Raw genomic sequence first — 15,210 nt, 5'->3', positions numbered from 1 at the left:
AGTCCATCGTTGTGGTAGGATTTAGAGAGGATTCTAGGAGCGCGATTTTAAGGCGAACAGCTCAGTTTTTCCGGGTTTGATTGGAAAATCTTGCACAGTGCTGACACGAGTCAGGTCTGTGAGACTCTCCCAAACAAAAAATACAGAGAGTGTGGCGGTCAGGCGGTGTGAGTTTGCTACCGCAACGTTGACACTGGTTTAAAAAGCCCCACTTTTTCTCCATAGAATATAAAAGTAGTGGAAAAAGAAGGGGGGGTAAAGGCCGGAGGCCAAGCTGAGGTAATTCCCTCTCAGGAAAAATAAAGTTGGGTGGTTTTTTTTGGGTAGGTTAGGTAACACAAATAAAGGCTAGAACGAGGAAAAAATCCTAAGAGCCGTGAGGCAAAAAGCCAAACTAACGAACCGATCAGACTGACGGAGAAAAGATCTTTCCAACACGGCGGTAAGAAAGGAACTTTGCGGGATGTCTGTGCCCACCCCTCTGGGCATGCGTGGTGGGGTTCCTGTGCATGCCCGAGGTCTGGGTGCAAAAATCTGTTAAAAGAGCTTGCTACAGCACCAATCGATCCAGTGCGTGCGCACTAGATCCCATGGGTATGAAGCACAGAGACCATGTCGAAGATCTTTAACTTTAAATGTGTTTTCCAACCCTCCCACTCATGCCAGCCGGCTTGGCGAAGGAATTTATATTTATTTATATTTATTTATTTATTATTTTTACCCCCATCCTCCCCGCCAAAGCAGGCTCAGGGCGGCTCAGGGCGGCTCACATAAAACCAGTAAAACAATATATATTCTATACAAAAATATCTAAAACACTGCATAATATAATTTAAAGCCATTATTATTGATGGCGGTTCTCTGAGTAAAGTGTGTTCACATGCTATCAACTGTACTGAGATTTTGCGGAACTGGTCATTGCATTAATCTTATATCCATTTGTGATATTGAGACCAATCAGATGAGATAAATTGTTTTTGTGACAGATAATCCAGCACTGGGTACCATTTCTCTATGAAATTAGACTTTATTGGGTTTTGTGACATGCAATTTAGTTTGTTGGAGACTGCATCCATTAAGTAATGAGTCCAAAGTTTCTTATACCATATTTCTACTGAGGGTGCCTCTTTCTCCTTCCAGTACAATGCTATTGCTGTTTTGGCTGCATCTAGAAGGACTTCTATTGCATCTAGAAGGACTTCTATTGTGCGTCTATGTACCCTTGAATTCAGATTTTCAGGCCAGATATTCAAAAACAAAATTCAATTAACTGTACTACTGCTCTCGAAAGCTTCAGCTCTAGGTCGGCCCAGAGGTTATCAGAAGGCCTGCCGGAAAGAGACAAATGCTTTCTCCAAGCCGGCAGAGGGGGGACTTTGAGAACACATTTAAAGTTAAAGTTGCTTTCTTTCTCTGCTCTCCCCCCACCTCAAGCCTACCCAAGGGGGAACACTGGCTGGGGAAGGGAAGACTGATTGGGGAGGCATGCCTCCCCTTCGCTTCCTCAGCCTCCCTGCTGGGAGCTGCACAATATGTGTGAAAGAGCAGCATGTGGCTCCCGAGCCGCAGTTTGGCCACCCCTGCTCTATACTGTCAATATTCTCACAAAATCCTTCTCCCTTTATTTCTCCTCAACATTGCCTCCAGTGTTCTCCTCCAAATGAGAGCCTTTCCCCATTGGCACTGCTTCAAATCCTGCCGTTTCAACACCGTACTTCCTTATTTATTTGTTACTTTCTCATTTGATAGTCCACTTCTGAAAGGAATGCCTTTACTGTACAGAGACCATGAGTAGAGAATACCTAAATGACCTAGACCAAGTGTTTGGGACTGAAGACTTGTTTGATATGGGACTCAACAACGCAAAAGTTTTAATCACCCAAAGATTAACTGATATAGAGTCCCAAAATGATGGAGCAATACCTTTAAACTATAAAAGCTTAAGAAAAGGACTGAGCTACACTATATCCCCATATCTTTCGGATATTACAAACGAAAGATGTAAATGGGCCTTCTCTAGAGCACGGTTTGATGCATTTCCTTCTGCAGTTTCGTATGGGAGATTCTCCCACCTGCCCTTGCAGCAGCATTGCTGTCTCTGTTCAAATAAAGTGGTTGAATCTATCACACATATACTTTTGCACTGCGAATTTTATCAAGAAGAAAGGCTACAACTAATTATTCCATTACTCTGTAGATTTAAACCACTACAGTATTATATAGATTTTAGTCCTGAAATCCTTCAGATATATCTATTAGATGATAGCCAGAGAACTATATCATACGGAGTAGCAAACCTCTGTGTGATAGCACTGAGAAGGAAACGTCAGTTGCTGGGAAATAAATTAATGGAGTGGGTTTTTCTTACTATTTTGATACATACATGTTTTTCACGTTTTATGTATTTATCCATTTAAAAATTTTTAAACTGTCCTTTTTATCTGTACCTATTGTGGCTGGTCTTATGACCATAATAAACTTTTGACTTTTTGACTTTGTCACCTTTTTATATGACCTCTAGGGCCACAGTCATCCATAACCCTCAGAGAGCAGAATATATGCAGGCCTTCCTTCTATGTTTTTAAACATGATCTATGCTAAACTCATATGCTCTACAGAAGTTGCTAAGTAGCAACAGGTGAACAGGTGGTACAACTCTGAACTTTCAAGACACAAAATGGGCACTGATTCATTTCCCTGTCTTAAGAACTATGGATAAGGCAGCAACAGACTCACCTCTATGTCTGATGACATAGCATCCACCTTATATCCAAATGCTTGGAGTGGAACATAAATCCCAAAACATTTATAGAGCACATATATAACAAAATAAACTGCAGAACAAAAGTGATCATTTAAACCTTTTTTAAACTAGCAGTGTACTTAAGCAGAGGTTACAAATGAATGTGCCAGAATAAGTTATACATTTTTGCTCTTTAATGAGGAAATTGATACAAATAATAGATGACAGTTGATCTTTGAGAGCAGAAAGCATCAATAAAACATCTCAAATCTTTTCTTCCCTTGCTGAAGATGTAACAGCTTTCCAAAGAAGCTACAGAAGACATGTTGAAAGTTTCCTTAGTTCAAAAGAAAGGTTCCCTTTGTACCCAAAGTATTATTCAGTATTCAGAGAACATGTTCTGTACTGAAACCTCTTCCCCCTTTTCTGGGGGTTTTTGTGTGGGAGGGAGGGGGGACAGAGCAATTTTAAACTGTTCTTCACAGTTATTTAATCAGGGTATTCTATTACATATTTCTTATCTCAAGTAATAAAAGTTTGTTTGGGAGCATGTTCCTTAAATTGTCCCACATGAACACATTTTGAGTCCAGTGGCACCTTTAAGACCAACAAAGTTTTATTCAAAGTCTACGCTTTTGTGTGCAAAGCATACTTCTTCAGACAAATGGAACAAATTCTCCTCAAGGGTTAATCAGCACATAAATGTAAGAGTTAACAAAAAGATGTGAGAATGAAGATAATTTGCTGCTATCCACTGATCTTACCGGCCACCCGATTCAATTTTAGCTCTGCATAGGAAACTTGGCTCTGAGTGGCCCCTCCTAACAGCTCCCCCCCCCCTTTTATCCTGTAAATAACCCTTGCGGAGATTTTGTTCTGCTGCTTCAGACCAAAATGGCTACCCGCCTGAATTTTTTTTTTGTCCCACATGAAGTCTCTTTTAGATTCATCTTATAGAGGAGCTCTATGTGTACAGGCTTACCACGCAGTTCAACAGAATTTCTCCTTCTTCCTGTTAACTGCTTGGAGGGGAGCTTCAGCTCTACATCAAGCCAAAGCTTGTATGCCAGTCTTGCACTGCTACATTCAAGTCCAGTAGCACCTTAGATACCAACAAGACTTTGGGGGTATAAGATTTTGAGATTCGATGCTCCTTTTATCAGCCTCCGGTGACTGGGAGAAATGAAGAAGCGCCTCTCCGGGTGATCTATGTATGCAGGTTATCTTAGTGCTGGAGGTGCCCTCCCCTTTTAAGCATATCCCCACTGGTGGCCATGGGGGACCTGGCAACTCCAATTGCATCTAGTTTATTGGGTGTGGTGTAAATAGCAGGGTACAACATTACAAAGTAAGTTTCATTTAACACATCAGAAATTGTATATATTGAAAACAATATGTACAGTGGCTGCCAAAAAAGCAAACAAAAACCCCTCATTCTCCATAACCAACATTCAAGAACAAAATAAGCAATGTATAGCAATGTGCAGAATTCCTTAAAATGTGAAAAACCTTGGATTATCTCCAGAGAACAGCATAAATCAGTAATAAAGTATTTAAATGTTAAAATGTCCAATTAAGTCCCACTCATTTAAAATGTCAGGTATGCCAATTGTATAGTCTGACTCTCTGGAACTCCAAGTGTACAAATAATTACAGTATCTTGTATATGTAAAAATTTACTTGCAAGTACACAATACTGTGTTCAAACAACTCTAGAAAAGCCATTTGTCATACAGCTGTGACTAAATCACCAGCTCTATTTCTGTTAATTCACAATCTATGAGATTTATTTTAACATTTGCAATGAGCTCAAAGGGGCTTTTAAATTTTGGGAGACCAACACGCTGAAGAAAGGTTACCAGTTTTGCTTTCAGTTTTAGGCCCAACTATATATGTTATGGTTGAACTCTGACTGGGAGCCTTGTGGGGTGGGGGAGGAACAGAGATTGGGGGCATGGCATTGTGTAAAGGTGATTTTTAATGAGGAAAAGGAGATGGTCACAACAAAGGCACCTGTCTTTTTCCAACTCAAGTTCAGCCCTTAGATACAGGTTCGAGACTTTTATGGTATATTCTGTAATTACAGTACAGTATCCAATGTCTTATGGTATCCTACAGCTGGAGAATTAAATAATTAAAATTTTTGTTTAGGTTCCACTTTTTCTTCATTAACTTTTTTAATGCTCTGGTTTGATTCCGTTTCAGATATTAACTCCAAAGAAAAGCTTCAATAGCTAGTTCAGTAAATTTGAACATAGGATTGAAGACTAGATGCATTTTATACTGAATTACTGATATAAACCTTACAATTTTAGTGTAACAGCTATAACATGAATATATGATAAAATATTTAATAACAAAATTATCTTTTAAAACATATTAGTTTTTGGCATTACTACCACATCTTCTAGAACTCTGTCAGTCATACTTGACAGCTGAATGGACATGTATACAGACATACAAACTCTATATCCATTTGCATAGCAGCAACATAAAACAGAATATTAACTCATTTGGGGTATTTCTTTTGCCTTTGTAAACAGTAAAGGTTTGCAAGTTTAAGAATCATTATATAAATAAGAAGAAGAGAAGAGATTGGATTTATACCCCGCCCTTCACTACCCAAAGGAGTCTCAGAGCGTCTTACAAACTCCTTTCCCTTCCCCTCCCCACAACAGACACTCTGTGAGGTAGGCGGGGCTGAGAGAGCTCTTAACAGAAACTGCTCTTTTTCAAGGACAGCTGTGCCAGAGCTTGTGACTGACCCAAGGTCACATCAGCAGGTGCAAGTGAAGGAGTGGGGAATCTAACCCGGTTCTCCCAGATTAGAGTCCACACACTTAACCACTACACCAAACTGGCCATATTCAGAATATGTTTTGATTATCTCAACAAAATACAACAGAGCACAAAAAAAGTACAAAAAAGCAACTTGCAGCAAGATGTCGTGCAAGTTTAGTTTCTACTTTGGCCCAAGCTACACATTGCATTTATCACATGGTCAGCATGGGGAGCTGAGCAGGCTGCCAGCTGCAAGTTCCCCATGGGAGCTCAATTCTAAAGTGCCACAGGGGCGATTCACATTGGGAACACAGCTCAGTGGGGGCAGGGCTCCAGCCTCCCCGCAGTGATGTTTTCTCAAGCTGAAACAGCACTGGGGGAGGATTTATTTTCTCCCTGGAGGGCCTGCATGTGTATTGGCACATGCAGCCCCTTGGTGAGGCAAATAACACCCTTGGGGCCATTTCAGTTTGAGAAAATGGTGCAGGGGGAGGCTGGAACTCTCCTCCTGTATGGTCCTAATCCAAATTGAGTGCCATTGAAAAAGGCCAGTAGCTCGAGAATGAGCAGCAGCAGAATTAGCAAGACCCTGAGAGGGGACAGAAAGAAAGCCTGGTCAGAAAATCAGAGCTGCTCCACAGGTTCTTACTGGGATAGATGGGCATTCAGGTATACAGATCCCAGACCAGAGTTCCCTCTAAGCTGAGTCAGTGTGAACTGGCTCACAGTTTTTTAGCCTCCAGCTCACTGATTTTTGTCTTAGCTCAGGAAGGATGGCTCCAGACCAAACTAATTTATGCAGTGGCCATATCGTTTGCTTACAACTTTAATGCCAGTAGCTTACAAAGTAGAATTTTTGCTCACAAGACTCCACAACTTAAGAGGGAGCATTGCCCCAGACTGAAGGGTTTTGAAGAACTAGAATCTTGAACTTGGAAACATATATGCCATCCATCCTGCTCTTAAAACCGGTATAACATGTATGTAGTGGCTTGGTCCTGATGCTAATCAAACTGCCTCATTTTGTACTAGCTGATGTTCTCAGATTGTCTTCAAATACAGCCCCTCATAGCCTACTGGAGCAAGGATCAGTGTGGCTAGGTTGACAGGTAAGAAGCTAATCTCAGAGCTAGATGAAGCTGAAAAAGTGCAATTTTAACCAGCACATACCCTTTTTAAATATATATATATATATGTATCTTCAGAATAGCTGTACTAATTCTGTGTGTACCATTAAACATAACAGGACTTTTGAAGCCAAGAAAGAAACAGTTTCCCTCCAGGGATATATTCTTGTAGACAGATAACAAGTGTGTCTGGGGCAAGTGATGCTCTGTATTCTTGGTGCTGGGGGGGCAACAGTGGGAGGGCTTCTAGTGTCCTGGCCCCACTGCTGGACCTCCTGATGGCACCTGGTATTTTTGGCCACTGTGTGACCCAGAGTGTTGGACTGGATGGGCCATTGGCCTGATCCAGCATTGGCTTTTCTTATGTTCTTATGTGTACTGAGCAATCATGGATAAAGCCAGAAGGGAAGCCAGAAGCAATTATGGATAAAGCCAGAAGGGATGCAGCCACCCATTTCTGTAACTGGCCAACTGACACGTTCCATTTCTCCATGTGAATGTAGATCCCAAAAAGGCCAAAAAGGGTTACTGATTTGGAGAGGGGAAAACCCTTTATTTTGGGATCATAGTTATATACCAAACAACACATTGTTGTTGCATATACACATCCATCCACATGTTGTCTCTTTGGCATATTAAAGCAAACATATTCAACCAACAGTAAAAACAAAAGCATCTAATTCAACTAGAGTGGTAGCAGTGAATGACCTGAACAGCTGCTTCAGGATTTCAAACATCCTTCAAATCCTAACCTTTGTATTTATCTTCCCTTAAAAAGCCCTTTGAATGCCCCTAAGCCATTTAGAAGAGAACATAGCAATTGTTGATGGGTGTACTAATATTTTCAGGGGGTTATGTCATACGTTTAGCATTTGGCATTTATTCATGCTACCATTCTAGGCAATCCTTGCCAAATAAACAGTGCCAGTACTGGCCTAAGCACTGCAGTAAAAATGTGTAGAATGCAATGGCCTATCAAGGTTGGAACAATTTCAAGTATTAGGAAAGGTGACCATGCATATATGTTTATGTGGGTGTTTTCAAGACAGCAAAGCAGAAACCTGTACCCTAGGCAAAAATCATACAAGAATCTACTGTGCCCTCTAGTGTTAGAAAAATGCCATGTTGTTTTTGAATACTAATTTGCATTATAAACATAAACTATAGTTGAACTACTTCTGGAATCAAACCCAAGAAAACCATGAGCCAAATATTCCTAAATGACTTCGCTCATCCACAAAAGAAAATCTATCTCTCTCTCTCCCTTACTCCCTCCCCCTGGATCAATTCATATAACTAGGAGAACACAATATCAACACAATATATCAAAAAGAGAGTTTTGAAATGTTAGCACAACTTCTGCTACTAGACTTCTTCATCCTTCCAATATCTTATGGAGGAAAAGTTACTTTAGTATTACTTTAGATTCAAAACAAGAGGTTGATTTATTTTTTTAAAAGGTTTCATTATTATTCTAAGATTAATGGTCTGAATGCAGGTATCTATCATAAGTGAAAGATCACATATCTGAATACTGTACTGAACAATGTCTGACTGCAGTCTGCCACATTCTTGGCACTAATATAAAATTTCTCATAACCAAATTAATTTAAAGTCAACACGGTTGGTTTTAAGCCTCATGCACCTGGCAAACATGATCCGAACAAGTCACTTATCCTATAGTGATGCAAACATGGATGCAATTACTATCCAGAAACTATGGACCTGTTTCCATTACCTAGAAGCAGCAAACATGACAATTGCTCAGACTCTGATGCGCTACTGAAATACCAAAGCAGCACTGCAATCTTAGTTTTGCAAATCCCTTTCAGGATCAGAGAAAATTGTCAATAATTGTGTAAGCCCCAATTGGTAGACCATATATACCACAGACACACACCCAGCTCATCAAGCTGCTAGGGACAACAGATTTCCTGAGACCTGAGAGGAAGCTATTAAATACAGGGCTGGATATAGACTAAACTGGTAGAGCTCCCTCGTATTGTTCCTCAGGGTCTTCTCCCCCACGCATTTCATAGAAATCAGCAAGATTGGCGGGAGGAGAAAAGTTCTGTTCAGCTGATGGAAAATTTAGTCTGGATTCAACCCATGAAATGCTTACTATACATTAAAGTTTTATCACTGATGAATAAACTAGAGATCCTTGGAAGACTGACTGTTATTTAGGATGTCTGTGAGAAAGTGTGTTGAGTACCCAAGAATACAAAGCGAAACATGTGACTGATGCCTTAGATTACTTTAATTAGGTATTGTGCAAAAGACCATGGGACACCAACTTGAACGACCATTGGTACTTACCCGTGAAGGGTCCTTCTCCTCTGAGGCTTGGAGGACATCTTGTGGGTGATTCCCATCCTTCTTCAGGGAGGCAGGACTAAGTTGAAAAAACTTCTTCCTGTTTCCTCTAGTGGGAGTCACCCAGGCTCAGTTCGGTGCTCCGAAAGCAGTAAACTAACTAATAAAAATACTTGGTGCTCAAACGATTAATGAGAAAAAACAGGAAGAATGTTATGTAAAATTCAGGAGATAAACTTCAAACAGGGAGTAATTGAATTCCCAGAATAACCTAAGGTGGTCGCGTTATGACGACCCGGGAGGGCCAAGATGTCCTTCAAGCCTCAGAGGAGAAGGACCCTTCACGGGTAAGTACCAATGGTCGTTCTCCCCTGAGGCGGAGGACATCTTGTGGGTTCTCCCAGAGCAGTTCTATTGATTTTGGGGTGGGGGGTCGTCATCTGTTGAAAGAACAGACTGCAAAACGCGACGACCAAAGGCCGCATCAGCCGAATCATAAATGTTGATTTTATAGTGCCGGATGAATGTGGAGAAGAGAGGACCATGTGGCCGCCTTGCATATCTCTTCCACTGAGGCCCTATTGCAAAAGGCTGCGTTAGTGGATGCGCTACGAAGGGAATGTGCAGTGATGCTCTAAGATTAATGGTCTGAATGCAGGTATCTATCATAAGTGAAAGATCACATATCTGAATACTGTACTGAACAATGTCTGACTGCAGTCTGCCACATTCTTGGCACTAATATAAAATTTCTCATAACCAAATTAATTTAAAGTCAACACGGTTGGTTTTAAGCCTCATGCACCTGGCAAACATGATCCGAACAAGTCACTTATCCTATAGTGATGCAAACATGGATGCAATTACTATCCAGAAACTATGGACCTGTTTCCATTACCTAGAAGCAGCAAACATGACAATTGCTCAGACTCTGATGCGCTACTGAAATACCAAAGCAGCACTGCAATCTTAGTTTTGCAAATCCCTTTCAGGATCAGAGAAAATTGTCAATAATTGTGTAAGCCCCAATTGGTAGACCATATATACCACAGACACACACCCAGCTCATCAAGCTGCTAGGGACAACAGATTTCCTGAGACCTGAGAGGAAGCTATTAAATACAGGGCTGGATATAGACTAAACTGGTAGAGCTCCCTCGTATTGTTCCTCAGGGTCTTCTCCCCCACGCATTTCATAGAGATCAGCAAGATTGGCGGGAGGAGAAAAGTTCTGTTCAGCTGATGGAAAATTTAGTCTGGATTCAACCCATGAAATGCTTACTATACATTAAAGTTTTATCACTGATGAATAAACTAGAGATCCTTGGAAGACTGACTGTTATTTAGGATGTCTGTGAGAAAGTGTGTTGAGTACCCAAGAATACAAAGCGAAACATGTGACTGATGCCTTAGATTACTTTAATTAGGTATTGTGCAAAAGACCATGGGACACCAACTTGAACAGGTGAGTCCAAATACTAATATTACAAGAGAAGGGAAAAATTATTTTTATTATCTCTCTATATTCTATTTGTAATTTTATTAACCTCTATCAGTGCTGCCCCCTGTGATATCTTTTCTAAAACCTAAAGACCACAAAAATTTAAGCCTTCCCTCATGGGAAACACTTGTTATTTGCCTTTTCTATACTATTTCTGGTTCTAAAATATCACTTTTAATGTAGGTAAACTCAGTTATAGACAACCTAGTTAGTATGCAGTTAGTATGCAGAGGTTCCCTGAAGCAGTTAGTATGCAGAAGTTCCCAGGATCAATTCCTAGCATCTCCAGTCAAAGGGACTCAGGCAGGAGGCAGGTCAAGACATCCAGCTGAGACTATGGAGAACTACTTCCTGTCAGAAAAGCATCCTGACAGACCCCTTCATGTGTTAACAACTACATCTATATGGCAGCAGAACAAAATTTATATAGTAGCATTATGATACTTGCCATGTTTTTCAAGCCCTTTCCTAATAATTCCTACAATCCTAAATATCAACTACTGTTTTCTTTTATGAAGAATCCATAGAATATATACATAAAAAATAAAGCTCATTAGATCATTTGCATATTTAAATGTAAAATGCTAGGACTCCCATCCTTCACAGTCTTGAGAGTATCTTTTTGGAAACAGTTTCTTATGGCCAAGACCATTTGGTTACTTTACAAGTTAACTCTGAAATTAGTGAAGGTAAAAGAGGATTACTGACCGATCAATCACAATCTCTTTTTGCCTCAACAGGCCTTCTTTGATTTTCATCAGTGATTCCCAATTGCTGAATTCCTGGATGCCTGCAGCTGGGTAACCTTGATGAGATGATCCACTCAGAACCTGTATAGAAATGCACATTAGAAAATTACTGCCAAAAATAGCAAAAATTATTTCTTTCTTTATTCATTCATTCAATTTATACCCCGCCCTCCCCGCGAGCAGGCTCAGGGCGGCTTACATTAGCTGGTACATAGGTACCAATAAAATTCACATAAAATCAGTTGAAACAGAAATTAAGAAATATCCCACCCCCCAAAAAAACAAACATTTAAAAATACCATCCAACTACTTAGTTGAGAAAAGCATAATTATCCTTCAGCAATCACTTCAGGAAGCCTACAGGAAACCAAACTTTCCCAATGGGACTTAGGTGGAACATGGCTTAGGTTTGTTTTGCACTTTATAGAAGTTTTAATCTGCAGTGTTTCCATCTATGAGCTCTTGCTTTGTACTCTGATGTAAGTGGAATGTAACTGAAGAGTTACATATTGGCTTCTATATCCTGGTTTTTCACTGTTACTAAAACCGTTCCAGCAGATTATTATTTGTACTTCCAAATAAAGCATCTAACATCACATCAGCTATGCTACTGACAGTCTATGTTGTGCAACAGAGGTCAGAGAAACAGTATCTTGTAGGTTATACAAAACAAAATCTTGGATTTTAATTTTATGTTGACTGATGAAAATCAACTCTGTTGAATGAAGCAGAGAAGAGTATGCATGAATACATCCTGATACCTAACAATGACACATAGTTCTCACTTGCTATTTCCAGATAGCAATTCCAAATAACATAGCTATGTAGCCCCACCAAAAATAACTGGCTTGTGAATCAGATTTGTACCTCACCCTTTAACTTTACATAGGTGTAACTGCCTGAAAAGCAACTACTTTTCTTATATCAGCTATGACTAGCTTTCTCTCACAGCTAATAGTTAACTTGCCAGATCTTAACTAACAAATACAAGATCTTGCCAAATATAAGCTAGTGAGAACTTAAACCATTCCATATGAAATAAACAGAATGTTCTACCCAATAGATGGGTGCACTAGGAGGAAGTGTCAGCAACAGTGGGAATGTTCTCAGATACAACTGGAAAAGAATACTCTGCATTTTCCGGACTGGTTTCTTTCCTATGTGCCTTGGAAAGTTCTGGGCAATATGCCCTTTACTATCTATTGCATTTGAACCAGCTTCCCATAAAATTACCTTGAGCTAAAGGTGCAAAGATTGTAGATGTTCTGCTATTCTGAATATGTAAACACATGTGGGTTACAGAGCTGAGGGGTGTATGTGTAGAAAAGTGTGTGCCATTTTCTTGACCAGGCTAAGTTGTTTATCCTCCTTGTTCCAAAACATACACATTATTTTTCCACTACTTGCATCCAACTTTCCCCCCCTGTGGTGCTATAAATATACTCTCTCTGGTACTGCCTGGAACAACAAAGCACATTTTATTCATATACAGCACATGGTGTTGAATATTCACAACAAGTTCCTAAACAGATTAAACTGTATGTTAATAATCTGATAATTCCAAACAGTAAATCTGAAAAACTAAAAGTCAAAGTTGCATCTTTTCTTCATTCTGGAAGAATTCCCCATTCTCTAGAAAATAATGCTACCATTCCAAAAACAAGTTGTCTGGGGGCTTTAGCTAAATTGTTTTTGAATATGATGCTATTTTTCAATAAATAAATAAAATCACAAGATGATTTATGGATCACGTGCATATCTATGGACCAACTAAAATAATAATGCATATCATCAAAGGAAAAAATTTCTTTAAATCTTGCATCAAATGTGGTAAGGCATTTGCCAGAAAGCCTTCTACAATATTCTGGGGAATGTTATGGACAACACTTCTAGGTGGTACTTCAGATGACATTCAAAGCAAGTGTGACTGGAATTTTCCACAGATAACAGAAGGTCTCTCCTAAGTATAGAAGCACTTGTTTTATTAAGAGTTCATATTATCTTCCCATTATATTTGAATTCACTAAAGATCATCACACTCTTTTACCATTAAAAACTTCTTAACAGTACCTAGAAAGTACTATAAAATATAGACTTATACTGCTTTTGATGCTTTTTAATGCATCACAGAGCAAAATCATACCATTAAAAACTTCTTAACAGTACGTAGAAAGTACTATAAAATATAGACTTATATAACGATCGATTTGGAATAACAATAACATAAAACATTAAGTAGCCATGCAACACCAAATATTTTGGTTGACTGGCGGACAACTAAAGAAACCTGCGACTTGCAGGCCTCACACATATATGATAGCATAGGGGTAGACATGTTATTTTTTCAGAGCAAATTAAAACAGAAGTCCAGTGGCACTTTAAAGACAAAACAACATTTATTTCAATGTGAGCTCTTATAAGTCACAGCTCACTTCTTCAGATATGTGAAGGGAAAACTACAGTGGGATTTTTTGAGAAAGGGAAGATTATGGGGGAAGGGCAGTAGCCATGGAGAGGCTTGGTGTCAACTCTGCCATGACACTTCCAAGTATAAATTCTGAATGTAAGGGAGAAAGGCTAGAGAGAAATAAAAAGGTTAGGTGTGAATCCCACACAGACAAATATGCCATTCTGAATATAAACCTTTCCAGTTGAGGTATTTTTCTGTGTGCCGCCATCTTCAAAGGGGAGAGTGGTTAGTGGAGATCAACCATTGGTTACTCACCGTGAAGGGTCCTTCTCCTCCGAGGCGTGGAGGACATCTTGTGGGGTGATTCCCATCCATCACTTAGGGAGGCAGGAACTAATTTCAACTGCCTGTTTCCTGTGGTGGGAGTCACCCTAGGCTCAGTTCTGGTGCTCCGAAAGCAGTAACAAGAAAGCTAACTTTTATAAACAGAAGCAGAAAAAACTGGAACAATCTACTAACTTGCTATTGAACAACTACCACAGCAACTCAAACAGGAAGGAAAGTTATAAGTCACTCTCTTACTCTCTGTCTGTTATTACACTGATAGAAGAAGAAAAAGTGGGAAAGGAACAGAATAACAGCGTAGATGACGACCCGGGAGGGCCAAGATGTCCTCCACGCCTCAGAGGAGGACCCTTCACGGTGAGTAACCAATGGTCGTTCTCCCTCTGAGGTGGAGGACATCTTGTGGGAGCTACCAGAGCAGTGTCCCTAATTTTTGGGAGGGTGCTCGTCATCACAGGAGAGGACAGTTTGTAGCACCCTCCTGCCAAAGGCTGTGTCTGCCGAATCATATAGGTTCAATTTGTAATGCCTAATAAAAGTGGAGAGGACCACGTAGCGGCTTTGCATACTTCCTCTACTGAGGCTCTGTTAGTGAACGCTGCATTTGTGGCAGCGCTTCTCAGTGAATGTGCTGTGATTCCAGCTGGAGGGACTTGATTTAGGCATCTGTATGCTTCCACTATACATGGGCGGAGAACTTTGCTGATTGCCGCCTTTGACATTTTCTTTCCCGTATGAGGGGGGGAAATGTTCACGAACATAGCATCAGTTTTTCTAATTGAGTCTGTCCTTAGTATGTAACACTTCAGAGCCCTCCTGACGTCTAAGGCATGCCAAAGTTTTTCCTTGTAATGAGAGGGATTTGGAACAAACTAAGGTAGGCATAACTCCTGTGTTCTGTGAAATTGGGTGTTGATCTTTGGACAGAATGTAGGATCTGTCCTAAGGACGACTTTATCCTTGTGAAACATGCCAAGATCTGAGTGTATGGATAAAGCACTTAATTCTGAAATGCTTCTGGCTGATGTTATAGCAACCAAGAAGAGAACCTTCATCCTCAAGAACTGGAGTGAAATTTCTTTTAGAGGTTCGAATGGAGGTTTTGTGAGGGCCGAAAGAACTATATTTAGTTTCCAAGTCGGGAATCTATGTTGATCCGGCGGAAGTTTGAATGAAACTGCTTTTAGGAAACAAGTCACGTGCGGGTGCTGAGAAATCGGGATTTCTTTAACGCGCGG

The 15,210-nt window shown here is 40.1% G+C and overlaps 1 protein-coding gene across 1 annotated transcript in view; it reads right to left on the bottom strand.

The window, feature by feature from the left end:
- The window catches only part of CEP85L (centrosomal protein 85kDa-like), a 169,740-nt gene that overhangs the window by 52,457 nt on the left and 102,073 nt on the right, over positions 1-15,210 (bottom strand). Inside the window, exon 4 of the mRNA XM_015409088.1 lies at positions 11,177-11,298. Coding sequence (XP_015264574.1) covers positions 11,177-11,298 — 122 coding nt within the window. The remainder of the gene's footprint in view (positions 1-11,176; positions 11,299-15,210) is intronic.

The sequence above is a fragment of the Gekko japonicus genome, unplaced genomic scaffold (genome assembly GCF_001447785.1).
Source record: "Gekko japonicus isolate JY-2015 unplaced genomic scaffold, Gekko_japonicus_V1.1 scaffold50, whole genome shotgun sequence".
NCBI classification, from domain to species: Eukaryota; Metazoa; Chordata; class Lepidosauria; order Squamata; family Gekkonidae; genus Gekko; species Gekko japonicus.
The sequence above is the reverse complement of the archived record's forward strand: the minus strand, read 5'-3'. Positions and strand labels throughout refer to the sequence as shown.